This window comes from Phoenix dactylifera, chromosome 9 (genome assembly GCF_009389715.1).
Source record: "Phoenix dactylifera cultivar Barhee BC4 chromosome 9, palm_55x_up_171113_PBpolish2nd_filt_p, whole genome shotgun sequence".
Lineage (NCBI taxonomy): Eukaryota > Viridiplantae > Streptophyta > Magnoliopsida > Arecales > Arecaceae > Phoenix > Phoenix dactylifera.
The window spans coordinates 4,932,379-4,954,047 of NC_052400.1; the positions used below are offsets into that span (position 1 = coordinate 4,932,379).

At 35.0% G+C, this 21,669-nt stretch overlaps 1 protein-coding gene and 1 long non-coding RNA gene across 2 annotated transcripts in view; one reads left to right on the forward strand and one right to left on the reverse strand.

The window, feature by feature from the left end:
• LOC120111850 overlaps positions 1-760 on the forward strand; it is a 3,381-nt gene extending 2,621 nt beyond the window's left edge. The window contains exon 2 of the long non-coding RNA XR_005513252.1: positions 1-760. This exon is cut by the window's left edge and continues 471 nt beyond it. This is a non-coding gene — a long non-coding RNA (uncharacterized LOC120111850).
• An 8,108-nt stretch (positions 761-8,868) lies between these two features.
• Positions 8,869-14,444, reverse strand: LOC103698848 (histone deacetylase HDT2-like). The gene is made up of 10 exons (XM_008780896.4): positions 14,231-14,444; positions 11,600-11,670; positions 11,289-11,509; positions 11,117-11,133; positions 10,965-11,015; positions 10,157-10,359; positions 9,830-9,913; positions 9,657-9,756; positions 9,360-9,501; positions 8,869-9,242 (listed from the first exon to the last, which is right to left on the reverse strand). Exons 1-10 carry the CDS (start codon positions 14,241-14,243, stop codon positions 9,179-9,181), a joined length of 966 nt encoding a protein of 321 aa, XP_008779118.1. The 5' UTR covers positions 14,244-14,444; the 3' UTR covers positions 8,869-9,178.
• Positions 14,445-21,669: the final 7,225 nt, after the last annotated feature.

Sequence of the window (21,669 nt, forward strand, 5' to 3'; positions counted from 1 at the left end):
TGGTCCAAGCCATGAAATACTGGAAATATTGTCTGTCCCACAAAGAGTTTGTGCTTTACTCAGTTAATGAAGCATTAAGGTTCTCAAAAGGCTTGGACCAAATGCCTATTTACTTGAGCTACCTGAGGATCAGCCCAATATTTAATGTAGAAGATCTCAGTTTCTGTCATGAAAATCAAGATAATACAAATGAAACGGAGCCTGCCATTAGACTATCTTATGTTCCAAAGAATGTAGACAAAAATGAGGATATTCTTGACGAGCAAATTGTTTCTACGGGAAGGGGCAGTTATAAAATGTTTCTAGTCAAATGGAAGGGAAAATCAATTTCAGAAAGCACTTGGATTACCGTGTCAGATTTAATTGATTCGGTTATTTTAATTGAAGGTTATCTCTATAGTGTTTAGTTCTGTTTTATGTGTTAGTCAAAATATCTAAATCATCAAGTATAGTGTTTGATTCTATTTTGAGTCTTTCAAATGTCAGTTAAAAATATCTAGTCTGGTGTTAAGGAGTTTTCCTTGAAGAAATAGCGAGTCAAAATTTTCTGGTGTGGTATTAATAAGTCTTCTTTGGAAATAAGAGTCAGTCAACAAATCTAGTCTTTGAACATTGGGTCATTTAATGAGTCTTCAATCAAAAATTTAGTTTTCCAGGATTAGTATTTACTAAGTTTACAAGTTCTGGTCTATAAATATAAGTCTTTTGTATGTAATTGGCAGAATACCAGTAATACAATCATTTCCTTTTTTCTGAAGAATTTGGCTTCTGTTTGGATAAGTCTCTATTTCCAAGACTGTCTAAGGTGGACTCCTACATCTAGTATTCCCATCCATACTCTATTCCTCTCTATATTCTTTGTTATCAGTTCCTTTATGTGAATTATTCTTCCTACGTTGCGTCATCCACCTTGAGTATTTCTTGTTATAGTATTAGAAAGTTTTTCTGCATTGAACATTGTAGCATTAACTCGCAGCCAACAAAACATCTATGCATCATTAAAGTGACTATAAATAATCTAAATAGTCATTTTTAAGCTATAAAATCACTTTTCTATAATGTCCAGCCACTTATTTAAAATTTTTATGACTAGGACACCTAATATATTTGTCGAAAAAAGAAAGATCAGATACCCTCCTATTGTGATACGTTTCTTTCATTCAATTAATCATTTCATCAAGCCAGTGTAGTTTGAGAGTTGGACAATTTTTTACTTGAGAAAATATCATTTCCCCCAATAATAATTATGCCCGTGTTTGGAAATTCTTTATTCAAATTAACTCGTTTGTTTGATAATTCTTTATTTTGATGTTAGTTCTTTACTCCAGCACCAATTAGTTTGGTTGCCAGAAAATCTACAGAAAAGGGAAAAGAAACTTTTCCATAAAAAATTAATAATTTAGTAATAAATTTTCTATTGAAATACATAAATGAAAAATATTTTTTGAAAAGGCCAAGTATCAAATGGATTGAGATACAGCCAAGGAGTTGCACACATGGTAAAAAAAGAGGGACAAGTATGAAAATATGACATCCAAGAGTGTTAAAAATAAGGGACAAGTATGAAATATGGCCTTCGGGAGGTTTTTAAACCTTCTGAATAAACTAACTTTTTAAATGACATGGCCTCTCTGCCAACCATTGTGTCAAAAAGCAAAATTTTGAAAGTTTTAATGCTAAAATAATCACTAAACTAGTAGTTATCATATACAATATGATCAAGGAATGCTGAACCGAGCCGTACTGGCCGGTTTAGCCCAAACCAAGCTGATTCAGTCTCCGACCAGGTCAGTTTCTAGTACAAAATGCTTCCGGACCCATAGGGGCCGGAACCTCAATAAGACTAGCCGAAACTGGCCGGTACCGAATAGAATTGGGCAGAACCAGGCGATTCCATCCGGTTCAACTCAGACTCGGTGTGAACCGGTCGGTTCGCACCAAATCAGGTGCTGCAGTGCCACAGCGGACGAGGTGGCAATAATTGTCATGCCATAGTGCTCGCTATGGTTGTGGCTTAGCATTCATCTTTAAAAGTCGAACGCTGCTAAAGGGGAAGGTCAAAGAAGGCCTTCCCAAACTTATGCATGCCCATTTTTCTTTCGAAAAAAACTATAAACAACATTGATTCAGGCTATCAGAAGAGTCAAGGCTAAATAAGATGTGTTTCCTTTCTCCTATCTTCTTTTTTATTTTTGTAGGGACCTTGAAAAAGTAGCTCAAAAATTGCAAAATAAGAGAAAATCATGCCAAATTTTTTAATATGGGTATATTTTTTTTATATGTTGTAGATCTATACACGATGTATATGCTGACATAAAAATTTTTAATTTTTGAATTATATATTTTTTTTAAAATTATCAATATATATTTAGATTAAAGAAAATATTTTTTTTAAAAAAAATAAAAAATAAAAACTTTAAAATAAGAAATGTATTTAGGGGTATGCAAGCTCCTCTATATAAAAATTTGGTGTCCATTCATAAAGTTTTAATGTGATCATGCGCACAATAGCGTAGACCTAAATTTGAAAAAAAAAAATGAGAAGTAAGTAATCTTTTATGCATGCTTGAGGGTCTAGAAAATATATGTAGCATCCATTATTGGGTTCTATATCGATCTAAGCTGAAATTTATTTTTTAAAATATTATTAATTAAAAATTATTTTAAGTATAAAAATAAGTTAAAATATACAATTAAAACCAAAAATTAAGAAAAATTAGTAGTACGTATTACAAAATTCTGAATTAATTTGTGAGTTAAAAATCATATTTTTTGAATTTATGATATATAAATAGGCTTTAAAGTAGAAATTATTAAAAATATAATAAATAGGGTTATGTATTAGATAAATTAGATGTATTTTATGAGATAAAAAATTTATTGTCCTTGTATTAATAGTTTGCTAATTTTAAATAACTCATAAATTGGTGTACTTGATCCACCCGATGTAAGAATGGAGCCATCAAGAAAAAAAGGACTGATAACGTGATATTGGCTGGGAGCATGGGCGAATGCTGGAGGGCCGGCACCTATGGCAGTACAAGTGGTGCAACCAAGAGTTCAAGAAAGAATGGATAACCAAGTTGAAGCAGCATTTAGACCCCGTTTGAGGGAGCTGTTGGCAGTAGAGCTTTTGAAAGTAGAGCTTTTGGAAGTATAGTTTTCTGAAGTAGAGCTTTTATAAAAAGTTGTTTGCTCTTTGCTAACTACATTTCTAAAGTGTTGTACCACTTTAACATGTGTTTAGTAAACAAACTAATAAAGTACCTTTGGTATGATAAAATGACCATAAAAGACATTGCATAATATTATACAACAGAGCATAATAAAATATAATATATATCAATACATAAATATATGATATAGTACAATATTACTATGATGTAATATAATATTATTATAATATAGTAATATAATATTGTATATTATAGCATAATAATTTAATATAATATTAAATTATTTAACAAAACCTATCAATGTATTATAATATAATGTAATATAATATTATATTTATAGTATAATACCATAATAAAGTTATAAAATATTATAATTATTAACGTAAATTAATTTCTCATAATATATCAAATTCTTTAGCTATGTGATAAAATTGGTTAAACAATTATTAAAGGGACATTTTGTGAAATTGTTATATTTTATCACGGATATTTTGGTAAAAAATAGCTTTCCGACAGGGCCTAAAAGTGCTTTTTCAAAAAGCTCCAAAATGGGCTTCTCCTAAAAACTGTTTTTAGCTTTCTAGAAAAGCTAAAACAGCTTTCCGAAATTTTTATCAAACACTCCTAATTCATCTAAAAGTGCTTTTGGAGGGTGAGAAAATGCTTTTGGCCCCCCAAAAGCTTTTCCAAACGAAGCCTTAGATGGTGGTTACGGTGACGTATCTAAGCGCCGATTATGCCCATAGAAGGTTCAACAGCTAATAAAGAAGAACCTCGCTGATTTCAAAGAAGCGAAGGAGAGAGCTACCAAGAAGAAGGTCGAGGTAGAATGTCGAGCGGCAGAGCCACCTTCCTATCATTCTAAAGAGTCAGAGGAGTGGTCCGCTCCAGATGACAAGGAGCCACAAATTCAGGATGCCATGCAGGCAAGTCTGGATGATCAGTGGTAGCAGGCGGTGGCCAGGCATAGGGTTCGATTTGGGCCCTTGTTCTTCGAGTCGGGCTTCGGTTCTGCGAGCAGCGAGGCTTATCCAGAGTTCACGAGAATCTCCTCAATCAGAGAGGGCATTAGCAGAGGCGGAGGCCGAAATACATCTATGCTGAAGGCAAGTCATCTAGAGAAATTCCACCAAGAGGAGCAATCCATGATTTAGATCTGCATGCCTTCCCCAATAGAGATTTAAAGCAGCAGAGGGTTGACTCAATGCTAAAAAAAGATAAGAAGGATATGTGGCAATCTATTGGATCATGGTTCCACTTTAGCCACATCCCAGCGAATGTGGCAGATAATATATACTACAGATTTGTCATTCCTGTCATACAGGCTGCCAATCCTGATGTAGATTTTCTAGACCCGAAGGACATTTATGATGAGCTTCTTGACAACAATAAGAAGGAGCTAGAGAAATGAATTGCCTCTTACAAGAGCAAGTGACCCACATATGGACTAACTGTAATGTGTGAAGGTTGGACCAGTCCTACCATGCGGAGCATCAACTTTCTGACATACTATGATACGAAGACTTTCTTTCACAAATCAGTTGATGCTTCTAATCAGGTGCACGACTCTACATACATCCTCAAACTTATGGAGGAGGTCATTGATCAGATAGGAGGAAAAAATGTCGTGCAGGTCGTCTCTAATAATGGGTCACACTATAAGGCCATTGGAGGAATCCTTATGGAGCGGCGGCCACATATTTTTTGGACCTCAGCACATTGTATCGACCTCATGTTGATGGATATTGCGAAGATCCGTAGATTGTTGCATACAGTGGAGACAGCCCAAAGAATTGTATACTTATAACCATACATGAGTTCTTTCACTAATGAGGAGGTTTGCAGGGAGAGATTTTAAGACTAGAAGTCACACGCTTTGCTACCAACTATGTTGCACTTGATAGCCTTCTTGCATCTAGCAGGTAAGCAAGAACATTGAAAATTAGAATTCTCCTATACTTATATAATTTTACTAAGACGGTCTCCTCTATGTGCATCATACTACTTGAACCTTCGGTTCCAGTACAACATAGCTGGAATTGGTGTGGATGACAAACTTCTAATAGCTCTACATAATGTCATTTACAAGAAGTCTAATCCAGAAGTTGCAGCCCTACGTCTAGAAGAGGTAACTTAACTTAAGTAATATATATAAGTTAACCGATATCTTCTATTATTAATATAGTATAACAGGTTCTTTTCCACAGACCAAATTATTTAGAAAGGGTAGCAACAGCTTTAGACAGCGGGCAGCTGTCATGAGTAAGACAAGTATGAATTCAGGTATGTTACCCATCAGGAGGCCATTCACCTGGCATTAGATAGTTACTAATATGGTACTATATTATATCTATTTTAAATTAATATTTTTGCAGCTAAATGATGAATTCATTTTGGGCTATCTATAAAAAATCTTAAGCGGCTAGCTATCTGAATCCTCTTCCAAACAGTCACCTTAAGTGGCTGTGAGCACAATTGGTCCACCTTTGCTCTCCTCCATAGCAAGCAAATAAACCGTTCGATATATAAGTGCCTCAACGATCTTGTATATGTCCACTACAATCTAAAATTGAGACTAGTCATTCAGAAGAGAGTGAAGCTCAAGTATGCAGATTCGATCCACAGTGCTTTCGTTGATGATGACGATGTTCCTATGATCGGATGGCTTGTGGGCCAGCAGAAGCAGCCGAAGCTTGACGAGTCAGGATCGCTTCCACGATCGGTTAGCTTCATAGCCAATGAGGTTAGAGCCGATGCAGGAAATGGGCTGAGCACAATATTTCACAAATTCCTACAACTGATCAGCCACAGCCACAGGAGAAACAGTCACCACATGACTCCTTGTTCGAGACATCCCCTCAAAGATATGATCGAGAGATGCTCAGACGAGGCCACTACACTACCCAATCGACTCGGTCATGAAGGCGACATAGACAGACAAAGAGGAACACGAAGGATAAGAAGGCAGCTATCCAGCAGACTAAAAAAGAAAAACAAAAGGCATTTACAGCCCCAATGAAAAGTGTCGAAAAGTGTCCTTTAGCAGCAGCGATGATGGTTGTGGTGGTCATGGATCTACTGGCACAAGAGAAAGTGGAGTCCCAGTTTATGAGTCAAGTTTCAAAACAACCGAAGGGTGGTTTTCGATACACCGATGAGTCCAAATTTACGCATGCAACATAGAATAGAAACCACGATGCACGATCTAATAGAGTCCGCAAAGATACGATTGTATATAAAAGACAAGCTCCTCGAGGTCGTTCAGGAGGACACGGTATAGCTGCAAATAACCTCGCACGTGAAGTAGGATTCATAGACTGATCAAGTTCAGAGTTATATACTCGATTTCATTATCCACAGTCACAGACAACCTATGACCCATAGAGATATGGATATGATGCGTCTGAGAGATCTTCCGGTGGCTATTACCCTATGCAGCCCGAAACATCTCACGTGTCAGATTTTGCTGCTGGTATATTTGAATAGGCCCCTTCACAGTCGTATTATCAGCTAGCGCCAGAGCTTCAATAAGAGATCCGAGAATACTTATAATCCGGCGCACGTTCCTTATGGAATAAATATACGCAGCTCGAAACATCTCACATGTCAGATTTTGCTGCTGGTATATTTGGATAGGCCCCTTCACAGTCGTATTATCAGCTAGCGCCAGAGCTTCAATAAGAGATCCGAGAATACTTATAATCCGGCGTACGTTCCTTATGGAATAAATATACAAGACTACAACGCCGCTTAGAAGGGCGGGTTGATGTACGTCCTGATTATACTGATGATTCGGATATCTACGAGAGGCATCGCCACTCGATCCGATTTTAGATATCTTTATGTATGTTTGTTGGACTTCAAAAGTATGTAATTGATTGTATCTTAATTTAAAAATATCTTATAATTTGTATCATTTTAAAGCAGTAAGATGCACCCGATACTGGATAGCGATCCGTGGAGAACATAAAAAAATAATCAAGAAAACATCAAAAAAATCAAATGAGACTTAAATTCATAGAAAAAAATTCGAGAAGAGAGAGAACTCCCACAAATGAGACTTTTTAGGGCCAACTGATTTGTTGTACCAGTTCGGTTTGGTCCGAACAGGTACCAAAATGCACTAGGCGTCGACCGGTACGACACTCGGTACCAATTTGATGATCCTTGAATATGATAGAAAACAATGGGTACTAACAGCACTATCTTTTTCTTAGTTTTATTAAATAAAATAATATTATTATTTGAACCCTAAAATCTTTTTCTAGGTAATTTCGGGTAAAATTTTGAATTTAAAAACACTATTCTATTCAAAATATGGTTTACATAGTTGCATCTTTTCCTCTTATTTTTCCCAATTATGAGGTGATTGAAACTCTTATAACAATCATTGTAATAATTATAACATGGTCCCAACATCTATTAAGCATTCCTACAACTAATAAAGCTCATGCCTAAAGCTAGCTTCTGCTAATAGACTTTTAATAAAAAAATTATTTATTATTAATTATATTTCTGAAGTGCTGAAAAAAAAATTTCATTTATTGATAACTTAAAAGACTCACTATGTTTGAGGTAAAAAAAATTCAAAAAAAAATAAAAAAATAGCATTTTTATAAAAATAAAATTTTCATATTTCATAAAATAAAAATAAAATTTTATATTTCATAAAAAAAATTATAAAAGACATGAGAAAGCTACTTTTCCAGGAATTAAAAATTAAACTTTTTTTTTCAAAACTATCAACAGCCATTAAAATCTATGAACAAAATCTTTTTCTTTGTTAAAAATATAATAAATATTTTACATAACTTTCTTAAAAAAGTAATACTCAACCAAATATAATTCAATCTAAAATAGCTACTTTTCCCCAAAAAAAATACTTATAACATCCAAAGAATGATAATAAAAAACTCCATATAGCACCTTCAATTCTCCAACAAAAAATATTACTATAAAGTATTATAAATTTATAAATTATTTATTTTCAAATTCAACTTAGAAAATATAATAAATAATAAATTTTAATTTTATAATATCATATTATATTGTATTCTAATATAATAAAAATATTATATTATTATTTAAGCATATTATCATATTAGAATATTATAATATGCTTATTATAGTATAAGGAGCACAATAATAAAATATTATCATAATTTCATACAATATAACTTTATAATATTATTATATTATTACAATATTATATTGTTAATCATATTATAGTATCAAAAAATATTTTTTAAATTAATCATTACCAAGACTCAAATCTCATCTTAAAAAAAACGTGGACATATCAAAAACTCCAAATCAAAGGTTTTTTCCAATAATTTTTTCAACTTTTAGAAAAAAAATATTTTAGAATTTTCACCAAACTAACTCTAAATCATCCAAAAGAAACTAAAAAAGCTTTTTAATCCTTCAAAAAACTTTTTTTTTATCTCTCAAAAACAATGCCAAATAAGAGCTCAAAAATAATTAAGAATATATGAGTTTCAATAACAGTCAGCAAAACTAAATCATATCCTTGCCTGCTCTAGCATTATTTTACCTGCCCCATACAAATCATCCTCAACATAAAATCTGCAGGATATAGGTCTAAACATCCTCCCAACATAGGTAAGACAAACCCCAGAAGCATATAATCAGTTCCCTCAACGGCCCAGCAAATCGGAGGATTACCAAAAACTACTTGAAAAGATACCAAACATCCATTATCCAATCACAGAACAATCATCGCATTCATACATACTAAACTCAAAAGAAATCTGATCCTCCCAAAAGCATTATAATCAATTAAGGTCTAGTTAAAAGTACTGCACGGGGAGACTAGCTCCTATTATAAAACTAAAATGCAGAAAATTGCAAAACCTAAAATACCACAAGGTGACACCCAAGTACCTAACCCCTTCCACAGGCACATCAAAGTACCAGTCATGTTTAGCATCTCCTGCCATCTCCTCCCTAAAATACCTTTTTCCATGATCTCTTTGCACAGCTCACTTTGCAGCTGCATGTTTGGCTTTTGTATGAGCTTGAAGAGCATTCTCACTGTTAAAAGTTCTGAAAGAAAACAAGTGCTTTATGAGAAAAGTGTATCCATATTATTGCAGAGTGAAAAATGAAATAACACGTGTTCCCCCTAAAAAGGGTGAAATCAAATGGTGGCAAATGTCATACTTGCTGCATGACTTGCAGCTAACTGAGCCGGCAGATTTGGGGGTTTGCTGCTTAGACTTGTCACTGGTTGCAGGTGTCTTCCCAGCATATTTGGCAGGGTGAGGGGTCGCAGTATGGCCACCACCTTTCTTGCCATCACCACCTTGAAGTAAATCCAGTCAACAAAATGAATCAGTGCTTATGGCCAAATAAAACTATATAATTTTATGACATTATTTGAAGCTATATGAGTATTTGTTTATATTGCATCTAGGAGAATATGTTTTTAATTGAACTTTTAACAAGCAGATAGACCACCTGTTTTCTGACTTCCAACTGGGGAAACTAACTTTGCCTTCTTCTCCGGAGCAGGTGTCTTTGAAGCAGACCCTGCCGGTCTCTTCTTGCCACTTTCAACCTACGACAGGGTAAAGCAGACTAATAAAACAACTTCCAGCACAGACAACCTAAACAATGACCAATGGATGTACCTTCTGTGGAGTAGCTTCATCTTCCTCATCAGAGCTTGCATCCTCATCTACATCATCACTTTCATCCTCTGCCTCAGCCATGTCCTGAAAGATAATCTACATATTAACATTCTTGGACATTGCTTCAGGCATGGTTTTTGCACTATAATTAGATCATCACTCCATGATTAAGCAATCATCAAATAATCTATATATACTGCAAATGTGACCTATAAGGCCCTAAACTAGCAAATAAAATGAATTTAACATTATCAAAATGAATACAAAGACTGCATTAATTCATCAAATGAAGTGGGGGAACTCATATTTTTCAGTCCTTGCACAAACCTCATCATCATCAGATACATCCTCAGACTCATCTTCTTCAGACTCATCATCATCATCAACTTCATCATCCTTATCTGCCTTCTGTTTATCAGCCTTATTTGCTTCCTCTATCTTAACCTTGGGCTTAGCAGCTGAAGCATCTACCTTAACACTGACCTTTCCAGTTGAAGGCTTTGTGCGCTCATCTTTAACCTCAGTTTTGCCTGAAAATCGTCAAAAGGGTGATAATAAAGGATCATTACAAACTTTCAGAAGCACAATGAAAACACAACATATAGAGGTAACGTCAATAAATAATTGGTAGCATCTGAACCTTAGTTGCCTGAAGCAGGAGCAAGCGCGGGAGCATATTTGGGTACAGGTACAGAAAGAAGCATCTAAAATAAAGTAAATGCTTAGAAGCAACCGTAGGGTCAAGCTTCAAAAGCAGATGCAGGGACAAGCTTCTGAATCAAATGGGGGCGGTGGGCTAGCTTCCAAAGCTCAGCGGGAGGCAGATGCAGCACTCAAAGTGGATATTTCAGACACAAACATGTTGCAATAAAGTAACTTCTATTAAACAATATCGGTTTCTGATTCTAGACAGATAATATCAAATATTATAAAAAAAGTTGAGAATTGGCTTAAAGATGACCTTACAGTTACAAATGGTAGAAGATGTAAGAGAATTACAAAGATGCTCAGGTTATTAACACCAGCAAATCCCTAATGCTATAAATCTTGAAAGCCCCAACCCATCAACTGGCACTTTTTAACTCAAACATAACACAAATGTGCCAAGCCTATGACTTGTACTGCAAAAACATACCATTAACCTTCTGTCCTAGTTGAATATCCTCATCAGAATCAAAGTCGCTATCTGAATATAAGAACAAGAAAAGCAGCAAAATCATTATGTGAAGCAAGAACAAAATAAAGAGCTAAAGCAAGTGAGAAAACAGGAGAACTAAAATATATTACCTGGAAAGTCATCAGTTGTGGAAAAAATTGAAAAGAAAGCATGGTCAAGGAAATCAATGACAAATAAGAAGTACAAATAGGCTCATATGGCATAGAATAAATAGCAAGACGAGGGAGGAGGGATATAAATTTACTTAAAGATAACTTGCAAGGAAAAAACTAAAAAGGATATTCATCATCATCTGCAACAACAGTCTTATAGCCACAGAAATAGACACTCGTATTCTTGGAGCTGTGACATAATTCAAATTCCTTCTCAAATACTAAATCATATGAAATTTGAGCACATTTCTCAGCAGAAAGAGTTCCAAGGACTAATTTTTGATCATTGAATTTCACAAAGATGGGTACATTCTCATTTCCCTTGTCCTTCTTTACTTCCCCGAGCGATGCCTATACCATGAAGCATACAATAATTAGCAACAGAATAGTTCTAACAAACATTACTGGAGACCTAAAACATAGATAGAGTCAAAAGAAAACCTGTGAAAGATGTAAATATTTGTCCTCTCCAGGGTCACACTTAACAGTCTCACCAGGCTTAACTTCCACACCTGAAAAATACCTCCAGTTGCAGCATATCAAAATAATGAAATAGAATAGTCTGACTTAAGATAACAAAAGTACAAGACTAGCATAGTCCTATTGTCCAAATTGCACGCACAATACACATGCCCCAATATAAATTCATAGCATAGTCTGTATCATGAGAATACATGAAAATAGCTTTACCAAACAACTCCCCAAAATGGAGAAAGTATCGCCATTGCATGCATGCACACACCCGTGAACATGTTACTCCAACCTTTAATAAACTAACAGTAGCCCATGTGCAACAACATATTAAGCTTAAACAAATTTGTCATTAAATTTGATCGGGTTATGATTATTAATAGAATTATACAGACTGCTTTTTTTATCAAATATTTCTGAAAGATGAATGTAATGCTAGCAAAAGTATACAGACAGAAGCTCTTATCAGGTTATTTTAACTATAGTTAATTGAAAACTAGTCATGGCACTTCTAAATGATAATACAACACCAAGAAAAAGGGAATAAAGTGCAAATATCATATTCCCTGGCTTCATATTCTTTAAATAACATCATCACTTTAACTAGCTCCAAATTCCTCGAACGTCTTGTACCTATTCTTTCTATGAACATACTCTTAAAGTTCCTCCATCGGTGATTAAGTGAGACTCCATGTCAGCAAACATCAGTGGTGAGTTCTCATTCAAAAAATCAAATCAGAGCACAGGAATGCCGTAGATGGTGGGAGCATGGTTGCCAACATTAGAGCATGGTGCAGAATCTCAGGACAAAGAGAGGAAAATGTTAGGCATCACAGAGTGTTGGAGAAGGAAATAAATAACAGATATGGATGAAGGGGAATTACAATCAACAATCATGTCTCAAAGATGAGATGAGATGAAGACATAAAGATGAGGTCAGGTTGGTATCTTATTTGTTACTAAATCTCAGAGCATGCATCCCATCAAAAAGCAAGAACCAAGTTGGTTTCCACATGGGATTTGGACTCTCATCAAAATTGGCAAGAAAGTCGACATCTGGTGTTACTTTGCTGCATGACCAGGAGGTGGGCCATTTATATAATCTAATGAATATGGTTATTAATAGTCGAGATGCCTCAATTAAATTTAATGGTGCTGTTGCTTCTAGAGAGAAAGGATTCATACTTTATGGCATTTAGGAAGGTTATTTCCCGCAATTCTCAAAAAACATATATTAAGCAAACAGATAACGATAATGGTGATGAATGAGGCATTGGCTTTTACAATAGGACTATGTAAAAAAACAAAAAGGAAAAGAACATCCTGTTGACTTAATGAAAGACGAGATGCCTATGTAAATTTTATAGTCACATTAATGGGAAATGTCCAATTCATGGCAAAGTTAATATACTAAAATAGATTGGGAAAGCAAAGAGATAGCCATCAAGACATCTTCATCCGAAGTGGCATAATCAACCTAATATGCATAAAGCTATATAGCTAGATATGATCAACCAAGTATCTTCTGAGCTTACACACATAAATGATTATATTTGCTGAACTTATACCGCACACAAAACGAAAAACAAATAAGTTAATAATAACTCTTAAAGATTTTTTTATTTTTAATAGACTGACACATCTACCTCCTTTCTTTTCCCTCTCATATAAAAATTTGCTGAGGTACACAGCACAGCAGCACCAGTCCAAACATTTTGCAAAAATCCCTCCACCACAAGTTATAAATTTAATAAAAAAAACCCACAACTACCAAATATCATTAGTCAATCCAGTCAGACTGAAATTTATAAATATTAATTAGAATGCCAGCAAATTTAAACTACATTATAAATCCGCACATAATTTCTTTAAAGAGGAAAACCGATCCGACCATTCAAATTAGTTTTAGCGAAAACTATTTATCTACAATTTGTTTGCACCTCTTATATGTTAAAGCGTCCTGTCGGGATGACTAATAGTTTGGCCATACTTACATCACCATTCGATATATCCTCCATAAAAAAGGAAAAATGTGAAGGATCTTTTACTAAAAATAAATATGAGATGCAAAAGTCAGAGGAGCACAAACAGTCCAGAAGCTAAGAAATATATATCAGAATAATATAACAAGTAAAACAATAAACGTTTTTTTTTTTTCAGCAGACATTTTCACTCCAGAAACATAATTTATCTTCAGAATCCATTTCTTCTAAGACATGATCATATGAACATGCAATAACCGGAAAAGTCCAAAAATATTTAAAGCAGGAGAAATAAAATCTAAAGCTGATCAGAAGACACAATATAAAAACATAAACATATTGGTCCCAATGGGGGGGGAAAACGACAGAAAGATACGCACCCGTCTATGATATCCAAAAACTATTAAAAGAAAAAGGAAAGGAAAAGAAAACAGCATATCGATGATGATAAGAACGACAAGTTCCCTCGACACAAAAAAAGGAATTATTGAAGATTGCGAGTTCAACGTAGGATTCAAGATCATGAGCGGAAAAGGGAGATCCTCGGAAAACATTAACAAGATCTTTGACGGAAATTAGGGCAATAAAACCCTAATACAGAGAGAAAAAGAAAGCTTACCCCAGAACTCCATGTCGATCGATACGAAAGTAGAGGAGGAGAGGGGGTTTTGGAAGGGTTCGGGGAAGACAGAGAAGAGGCGATGGCGAGCGAGAGAGAGAGGAAGACTTAGGGTTTTGGTCGGGTGGGGTTTTTAAAGGGAAACAGGAACCCCTTGGGTACACGGCCCGCCCATCTCCACCGTCAGTTGCGAGTGCGTGCTAGCTGTCCATGTCTGATTTTGATCCGCTCAAAATCCGGGAGGGACAGGGAGGCTTGGGAATTCTTGAACCAAACCGTGGGGATGCTGATTAGGTAATTAAAATATTTTGTTAATTTCACATAAAAAATTATTTGATAATGAATAAGAATGATTCTCGTGTACGCGATGCGCGAAATATTGGAAATATAAATATAAATTTATATATAAAAAATATATATTTTTCAAAAAATAAATTATAAGTAGAATTTATTTAACAATCAACGCTAATCCATCCAATCGCTTTGGCTATCGTCATATAAATTGGAAGGTAATATTTTTAGAATTTTTTTTCTTTCATATCAAATTTAAATAGAGATTCATAAAAAAAAATTAAGAAAGTTTCTATATTTTTTAAATAATTAATAAGAGTTTCTGTGTTTTCTAAAATAATTAAGATAGTTTTATTATTTGGCATATATATATATATATATATATATATATATATATATATATATTGAGGATTTTACATCTCAATAGAGCACGGAAAAAATAATTAAGAAGAATTTCCATATTTCTTAAAATAATTAATAAAAATTTCTGTATTTCCAAAAAATTAAAAAAAATCTAGGTGGAAGAAAATATTCTCTAAAATAATTAAAAAAAAGCTTAATTTTCTCTAAGAAATTTCTAACCAGACAACTTGACATAATCTTTTTTACATAGATTTTTTCTAACCAATTTTTTTAAAATAATTAGGAAGAGTTCAATGTCTAACGATATTTTTAACAGATCAGATAGCTTCAAATATTCTAAAAAAATTCTTTATCCTGAAATTAATTTGTATATTTCTTAAAAAGGGATCTGCAAAAATTAAAAAAGAAGAGTTTCTTTATTCCTTAAAATAATTAATAAAAGATTCTATATTTCCTAAAAATAATTAAGAAATTTCTGCATGTTTCATGAAAAAATTAAGAAGTAGGTTTTCTAAACTAATTTTTTTCTCTGAGAAATTTCTAAATGGATGGCGTCAAATAATATTTTCTCATAATTATTTTTTAAAATAATTAAGAAGATTTTAGTGCATGGTGATATTTCTAATAGCTTCCAATGCATGAGTACTCTAAATAGATAGCTTCAAATATTTTCTAAAATTTTTGTGCTTTCCTAAAATAATATATGCATGGGATAAATATTTTTTTAAAAAAAAATTCTTTGTGGGACTATAGATGGACACCTTTCTATTATTGTATTTTCATAAAATATTTAAAATATATAATTTTTAAAAAATAAATTATAAGTAGAATTTATTTAAAAATCAACTCTAATCCTTCCAATCACTTTGACTATCGTCATATAAATTGGAAGGTAATATTTTTAGAATTTTTTCCTTTCATATCAAATTTAAATAGAGATTGATAAAAAATAATTAAGAAAGTTTTGTTGATTGGCATATATATATAGAGAGAGAGAGAGAGAGGATTTTACATGTCAATAGAGCATGGTAAAAAATAAGTAAGAAGAATTTTCATATTTTTTTAAAATAATTAATAAAAATTTCCATATTTCCAAAAAAAAAAAATTCTAGGTGGAAGAAAATATTCTCTAAAATAATTAGAAAGAAAGCTTAATTTTCTCTAAGAAATTTCTAACCAGGCAAGTTGACATAATCTTTTTCCATAATTTTTTTCTAAAATATTTTTTTAAAATAATTAAGAAGAGTTCAATGTCCAACGATGTTTCTAATGGCTTCCGATGCGGGAGGACTTTGAATCGATAGCTTCAAATATTCTAAAAAGTTTCTTCATCCTTCAAATAATTTGTATATTTCTTAAATAGGGATCCACAAAAATTAAAAAAGAAGAGATTTTGTATTCCTTAAAATAATTAATAAGAGATTCTATATTTCCTAAAAATAATTAAGAAATTTCTGCATGTTTCATGAAAAATTAAGAAGTAGGCTTTCTAAAATAATTTTTTTCTCTGAATAATTTCTAAATGGATGGCGTCAAATAATATTTCTCATAATTATTTTTTAAAATAATTAAGAAGATTTTAGTGCATGGTGATATTTATAATGGCTTTCAATGCATGAGGACTCATCGTGAGTACTCTAAATAGATAGCTTTAAATATTCTCTAAAATTTTTATACTTTCCTAAAATAATATATGCATTGGATAAATATTTTTTTCTAAAATATTTCTTTGTGGGATTATGGATGGACACCTTTCTATTATTGTAAATTCATAAAATAATTTTAAATATTTCTAAATATATTTAGATAACTTTGACGTATACATATATGTTTAATATATTTAGATAACTTAAACATATCTAGATAACTTTTTTAAAAAAATAGCTATTTTAAACTATGTTTCTATGATTTTTTTTGATTTTTTTGAATTTTGGAGAGGGGCTGAATTTTCTCTCATCTTTCTATTTAATATGTACAAAAATGATACCCATGCAATGAGCAGATAGATTATAAAAATCAAAATATAATTTGATGAAATTAACTTTGAATAGAATGCAGCGGAATGATAAGATGTTATCTTGCTTAAGTTCCAGACAATTAAAAGTAAAGCAGTGAAAAATTAAGCTAAAGCAACTACACTATGCAAGTATGAAAGTAAAACAAGATGCACAAGAAAAATATTACAAACACAAGTATGTATAGTGGTTCGGTGCATCGCAAGTACCTACATCCACTCCCCAAGCATCTTCTTAGAAATTGTTGCCCAGAGATGGTCACCCAAGAGGGGGGTGAATTGGGTGTTTTAAAATTTTTAGTCTAATTAAACAATGCACACAAGTGTAGGTGCAAGAATGAAAATAAAGCGGTAAGCACAATCAATCGCAAACACAGAGGTTTATAGTGGTTCGGAGCTTCCACTGCTCCTACATCCACTTTCCAAACACCTTTGGAAATTTTCCACTATAATCGGCGATTACAGTCTGGTAGTTTTTCGAGTGAACTACCCAACTCGTTGTTTTAACCCGGGCTAACAACGAACCCTACAATCTCCCAATTTAAACTAGGCTTGGGACGCCTAACCCTTGTTCCAAGTCCCTTGACTGGAACAAGCACAATGTTTAAGAGTTTTACAAGAATTTAAAAGCTTCTATGAAAGCAAATAAATCAATAAAGAACAACAAAACCGGAAGAACCCTCTTTCCCGTTGAAAGCTTGGATGATGGTGGTTCTTCCGATGTGGATCACGTCGGCCTGAATGCGAGCTTTGATTGCCGAGTAGGAGCGAGTAGATGAGCACGAAATCAGATGAAGAAGGCTTGAATGCACTTGATTTATCCTCTTGAAAGCACCAACTCCCTTGAGACTCTCTCTCTTTCTTCTCTCTTGAATGCTTTAGTGTTAGGTGGGTGAGAAGTTCTTTTCATGCACTTAAAAACTCCTTTTTATACTTCTGCAAGCAATAAATCCGTTAGAAACAAAAATAGAGCTGTTAGGATTTAAAAAGAAAACCTGCAAAAATGTGTCAGTCGCGTTCCAGGCATTCCGGAGACGTCTCCGCTTGAACGAGAGACGTCTCGGCTATATAAAAAATCCTTCGACAATATCGGAGTCGACTCGGCGCTTTCTGGGGACGATTCCGAAGAAGAACAGCCCGATTTTTTGTTTTTCTATTTTTCTGAGAGAGCCGGCTCGCATGCCTCGGGGGACGTCTCGGGATTTTTTGTGCTTTATGCGCGGGGACGACTCCGCGACGTCGGAGACGGCTCCGACGTTTTCTCAACGAAAAACGGGTCCTCTGGAATCCCTGAGAGAGTCGGCCCCGCGTCCTTCGGAGACGACTCGCGCGCATCCCTTGAAAACGGCCTTTCTGCCGTCTCTGAGAGAGTCAACTCTGGAAAGCCGAGAGTCGACTCCGACCCTGCGAGACGCCTCGGCAAGTGCTGGAGACGTCTCCAGACGTCCCAGCTTCTTCTCTGCGTACCGGAGACGTCTCTGGAACAAGCCGGAGACGTCTCGGCTGCCCCTGATCCATTTTCTTTATCTCAAAAATCTTCAATAAATCCACGAAAAAATACGGGAACATGCCTTGACAATACTTAACAATATTCTTAGTTAAACACCTAAAATGCTCAAGTAAATTGTCAATATAAAGGGAATTATTCTCTAGTGTTTTGTATTCATCAAAATCCATTAGGGGGTCAACAATCTCCCCCTTTTTGATGATGACAAAACACTGAGTATATGCAAAATTTAAAATTAAACATATACACAGTATTTGATCAGATGTACAAGTATTGTGTTTTGGTTAGAGCTAGATACAGTATGCATAATTCAGTATAGTCAATTGTCAGTTCTATACTTATGCATAAGCATTGATCTTAGTAGCTCTTTGAGCAATTTTGGCATATCATCTATCACTTTTAGATTTGAATCAAGTTAAAGTGTAAATTGATGAAATATTGATGCTAAAGACAATCAAAAGCCAAATACTTTTGACTCTCCCTTTCTTTTCCAGAAGGACAAATGTCATTAAGCCAATATTTTTCAATTTTATCTTTTCATTTTGTTGATTCTAATTAAACTTTCAAGTATGAGTGTGATAAAAATAAAAATTTTGCATTTTGCATTCCATATTGGTTCTACTCCCCCTTTTTGTCATCAACAATGAAGGGGACAAATTAGTGCCAGGCAGCAGGACATGCTGACAGTGTTCCGCAAAATATGTCCCCAAAATGCGATGCCTATTTGAATGGTTCTACTTCCTTTTTCAGATTTGCAAATAAGATTTCAGCATCCATGTTGCTTTTTAGATTAGAATTCAGTATTTATATCTAATTAACATGAAACATTCAATGATTTGGGAAAGTGAATTTTACTCCCCCTTTATTTTGGAATTCATTTCAGACCATTTAAATTCAATTATTACAAGTTGTGCTCCCCCTGTTTCATATGCATTGTCAAGTTGGCAAAATAGTGAAATGGTTGCACATTGTCAAGTTTGAACATTCAAGGTATATTATGACATTTTAACATCCATAGCACATCACAATATTAAAAAAAAAAAAACATACTCCAAGATTCAAAAAGAAAGGATATGGCATTTATATAGCATTACAACATTTGATGCCATTACAAGGATTGATTGCAAACACAAAAGAAGGAGTTTCATATAAGCCTAGGGCTTTACAAAAAGATGAACCCTAGATGTCTACAAAATGTGCCTTACTGGCCAGCACCCTCAAGAGCCGCAGTAGCAGCTTCCACAAACTTATGAATTGCTAGCATTAATCTTCTAAAGTTATCTCCCTGAGACTGATTGAGCGCTTTCATTAATGCTTCAATTTCATGGGATGCTTTATCAATCCTTGTTGCCTAGATAGACAACCCAAGAGGGGGGTGAATTGGGTTTTAAAATAATTTAGATAATTTAAAACGTTATGGATGATTAATTAAAAACTATTGCAAGTTATTTAATTAATTACTATGTGCTGTGAGTAATATGAAATGAGAAGAAGGAGAGACAATCAATCACAAACACAAGTTTTATAGTGGTTCGGAGCTAACCCTTGCTCCTACGTCCACTCCCCAAGTCTCACTTGGGAATTCACTATAATTCCCTTGGATTACAGCCGGTTGTTTTCCAAGCTCACAACCAAACTTGTTGTTTTACGAGCTCACAACGAACTCGGTCGGTTTTCCCAGGCTCACCGACTAGAACCACCCCCGATTGTTTTTCCGGGATCACAATCGAACCCTTACACACGTTGGTTTTAACTCGGCTCACCAACCAACCTCAATCCCCTTGATTCAATCCCCGATTGAACCAAGTAAATACAAGTTGTGGAAAGAAAACAGAAAATGAGCTTCTCAAAAAGCAGATGAAAACAATATGAACAATAAATGAAGTTAAGAAGCCTCAAACGCTTTTAGATTGGAGATGAGGAATGGCTTCTTAAACTTCTGGTCTCCTCTTGAAAGAGTAGTCGACTTGAATGCAGGAGAAGGAGGCTTTAATTGCTGGGAAGATGTAGTTGGAAGCAGTAAATGCAGATCTTCCTCTTTTTCGTTGAAGAGCACGTTGCAGAGCTTGAATGCTTGATTAGTTGGAGTGAAATAGTTGTTCTCTTTTTAGCTACAGTCCTCTGTGGCTATTTAAGCCAACCCCCACGGAAACTAGCCGTTAGAGTGCTTTTTCTGCCCGTTCTGAACACTCTGCGCAGCCTGACAATATGACCGTTGGTGGGTTGGAGTCGACTCGCGCGATCAGGAGTCGACTCGGCTGTAGCGGGAGTCGACTCAAGCTTTTCCGGAGTCGACTCGGCAACTGTTCCAAATTTGAATTAAAGTTGCCTTCACGACTGGGAGTCGACTCGTCTTGACCTGGAGTCGACTCGTCAACTTCTGGAGCTGACTTGGCAATTTTGGAGTCGGCTCATCCACTGAAGTCCGTGGATCCAATTTTGAATTTTGTCCACTCGAGTCGACTCGACTGTCCTGGGAGTCGACTCGAATCTCAGAGCCCGAACTCCCGATCCTCTGTCTTTTGGCTCGTCCAGTCTTGGAGTCGACTCGAACTTCCTTGGAGTCGACTCGGCTCTCAGTTTCCGAAAGATGGTCTTCTGCCTTTTGACGTGAAGCTGTCTTGGAGTCGACTCGAGCTGTCTGGGAGTCGACTCGAATCTCAGAGGCAGTAACTTGGTTTTCTGTCTGTCTTGGGGTCGCGGTGTCTTGGAGTCGACTCGCGTATTGCGGGAGTCGACTCGAATCTCAGAGTCCATAAAATGGTCTCTGACTTTCTTTGTGTACCGCTGAGAGTCGACTCTTGCTTTCTTTGGAGTCGACCTGTCAACCATCGGAGTCGACTCGCGTTCCACTGGAGTCGACTCGAATCTCAGACCCGAAAACTGCTCTCTGACTTTTCTGCCTGTGACTGCTTGGAGTCGACTCTTACTTCCCTGGAGTCGACTTGGTGAACATTGGAGTCGACTCGCGCACTTCAGGAGTCGACTTGTTGACAGGTTCTGAGTTGATCCTTTCTGTTCTTCTGTCTGTTCTCAGTCGGAGTCGACTCGTACTCATCTGGAGTCGACTCGAGCTCGTGCCAGTGAACTTGATACGCTTGGAGTCGACTCGTGATACTCGGGAGTCGACTCGAGTCTCAGACATTGGTTCAAACAGACTCCTTAACTTATCCAACAATTATGAACCAAGTCTTGGGACACTTAGACAGGATTTTCACTGAAACACTCAATTGAATTCATTAGTAATTAAAAGATATACTCAAA